General features: G+C 60.6%; 1 protein-coding gene across 1 annotated transcript in view; it reads left to right on the top strand.

Moving 5' to 3' along the window:
* The window catches only part of KCP (kielin/chordin-like protein), a 29936-nt gene that overhangs the window by 12831 nt on the left and 14207 nt on the right, over nucleotides 1-2898 (top strand). The window contains 8 exon segments of the mRNA XM_010831700.1: nucleotides 280-365; nucleotides 440-521; nucleotides 781-933; nucleotides 1024-1127; nucleotides 1205-1298; nucleotides 2300-2473; nucleotides 2593-2675; nucleotides 2824-2897. Of these exon segments, the coding sequence (XP_010830002.1) occupies nucleotides 280-365; nucleotides 440-521; nucleotides 781-933; nucleotides 1024-1127; nucleotides 1205-1298; nucleotides 2300-2473; nucleotides 2593-2675; nucleotides 2824-2897 (850 nt within the window).

A 2898-nucleotide genomic window follows, 5' to 3' on the forward strand; every position in this document is an offset into this window, starting at 1 on the left:
GCTCTGGGGCTGGGGGTGGGGGTGGTTGCCTCTACCGAACCTACAGAAGCCCCCTTGAACCAACCTAAGCTCTGTCACCAAGGGTGAGGGATGAGTTCTCTCCTCGCCTCATGGCATGCTGGGCACCTGGGGGCTGGTGGAGGCTGGCAGGCAGGGCTTCCTGGAGGACATGTGTGACTGTCCTTATCAGGATGGAGGGGTGGTGGAGGCCTCAGGTGTGGTGAGGCTTCCCCATCAGCCCCCAGCCCTGTCCCCCTGCCCCTCTGTCCTCCTGTCCAGGCTGTGAGTACCAGGGACACAAGTATCAGAACCAGGAGACCTTCCAACTCCAAGAGAGTGGCCGCTGTGCCCACTGCTCCTGCCAGGTAGGCAGTCCTGCTGTCTCACATCCCAGGTCTGTCTTGTCCCCTGAGGGCCTCTCACCCAGCCTCCCTCCTAGGCTGGTGAAGTCTCCTGCAAGGAGCGTGAGTGCCCAGGCATGCCCTGCACCCTGCCTGACTCTGGCCCCGAGCCCTGCTCAGGTGTGTGTATTGGGGGACGGGGCAGGGAACAACCATGAAAGGGTGCTGCTCACAGCAGCCAGGAGTGTTTCTTCACAGTAAGGGAGTGGGGGCACATCCCTAAGTCCACCAGCCATTCCAGAGTGGGTTCAGAGGCTGCTGTGGGGATGGCGAAGCTAGGGTCCTGTGAAGGGTTCTGGGTAGTCTGGGAAGGACAGGGATGGATGGAGGTGCCTGGGTTGCCATGGTGACACCCATTCCCTGCCTCACACCACTGTAGTCTGCGTGCTTGATGGAGAGGAGTTTGCTGAGGGTGTCCAGTGGGAGCCTGATGGCCAGCCCTGCACGACATGCTCCTGTCAAGCTGGGGTACCTGTGTGTGGGACTTTGCTCTGCTCCACAGCCCCCTGCCAGCACCCCACCCAGCCCCCGGGTGAGTGCCCTGCCCCGAGCTAGCTTTCTCCCCCGTGCCTTGACCAGTTCACCTTGATGTGTAGGGCTCTGACCCACCTGCCCTGCCCAGGTGCCTGCTGCCCCAGCTGTGAGAACTGCACTTACCATGGCCAAGTGTATGCCAACGGGCAGAACTTCACAGACGCAGACCCTTGCCACACCTGCCACTGCAAGGTACCTCCCCAGGCTTGCTGCTGCCCGGCTCAGCCCCTCCCAGGACCCACCGCCATTGCCCTCTCACCTGCTCCCAGGATGGGACCGTGACGTGCTCCTTGGTCAACTGCCCTCCCACAACCTGTGCCAGGCCTCAGAGGGGACCCAGCCAATGCTGCCCCAGGTGCCCAGGTATGTACTTACTGCACCTGTGTGGCTCGGGGGACCCTTGACTCTAACACTCCATGGCCCCTTGGGCCCTTAGTGAAAGTGAAAGTCGCACAGTCATGTCCAACTCTTTGCTACTCCATGGATTATACAGTCCATGGAATTCTCCAGGCCAGAATGCTGAAGTGGGTAGCTTTTCCCTTCTCCAGGGGATCTTCCCAACCCAGGATTGAACCCAGGCCTCCCACATTGCAGGCAGATTCTTTACTAGCTGAGCTGCAAGGGAAGCCCAAGAACACTGGAGTGGGTAGCCTATCCCTTCTCCGGCAGATCTTCCCGACTCAGGAATCAAACCAGGGTCTCCTGCATTGCAGGCAGATTCTTTACCAACTGAGCTATCAGGGAAGCCCCCCCTTGGGGGCCTAACCTTAACCCTAACTTTAGACAGCAATGGCCTTCTGAATTGTTTTCAGTCTGACACAGCTTGGAACTCTCCGGAACTCACAAGGCAGGGGTGGGAGACACGGTAGACATCCGTTTGTCCTTCATGTTACTACACCCACCCTTCTCTCCCATCTTGTACTACTTCCTCTTCCACTGCCCGCACACCCGGATCTCGTGTAACTACCTGTACAAGACGGGTTCAGATGACAAGTGTTCAAGTTTTCCATACCATAGGCTGGGAGCTGGGATGTGGTGTGCCCTGATCCCTGCCCACATGGAGAGTGTGCGGGGCGCAAATCACAAACACAGGCAGGCACGTGCACTCGCCCTACAGCTCTTCACCCTCAGAGGCACACACATCTGCCTGCAGGTAAAGGGACTACACACATACACACACGCGCGTGTGCTCACAGAGATACCCTTGCGTGTGTACAGCCCCTCCTCCCCCTCTCACTCCATGGGGACAGCTTCTAAGTGGCACTTCTGCGGTGGCTCTGGACTCAAGGCGGGAGGGGCTGTCAGTCTGCTCCTTGCGCTGTCTCTGTGCCCCCATCGTGCCCACCCCCCACCCCACTGTGCAGACTGCGTCCTGGAGAAACAGGTGTTTTTGGACGGTGAACGCTTCTCGCACCCCCGAGATCCCTGCCAGGAATGCCAGTGCCGGGAAGGCCATGCCCACTGCCAACCCCGGCTCTGCCCCCGGACCTCCTGTGCCCACCCGCTGCCTGGTGTCTGTTGCCAGAACAACTGCAATGGTGAGGCGAGCAGAATAGGGGGTGGTTTCCGGGATTGCTTGGCCTTTAGGTCTGGAGAGGGCAGCGTGCCCTTGGGGGAGGAGGGCCTCCCCCGGGCCTCTAGCTGCCCTCTCCTCCAGGTTGTGCCTTTGGTGGGAAAGAGTACCCCAACGGGGCCGACTTCCCCCACCCCTCCGATCCCTGCCGTCTGTGTCACTGTCTGGTGAGTCTGCCATACGGATGGGAGGAGGAGTCGGGGGAGGGAGGGTGGGGCTTGGGGAGACCAGGAAGGTCAGCCAAGATCAGGGTGGGAAGGCGTGGGGGCTCCTCCACCTCCTACGCTAACTGGCCCTGGACTGGCCCACCTGCAGGGAGGCACTGTGCAGTGCCTGGCGCGCCGCTGCCCACCCTTGCCCTGCCCAGAGCCGGTCCTGCTGCCCAGAGAG

Source organism: Bison bison, unplaced genomic scaffold (assembly GCF_000754665.1).
Source record: "Bison bison bison isolate TAMUID 2011002044 unplaced genomic scaffold, Bison_UMD1.0 scf7180017864530, whole genome shotgun sequence".
In the NCBI taxonomy this organism is placed as follows: domain Eukaryota; kingdom Metazoa; phylum Chordata; class Mammalia; order Artiodactyla; family Bovidae; genus Bison; species Bison bison.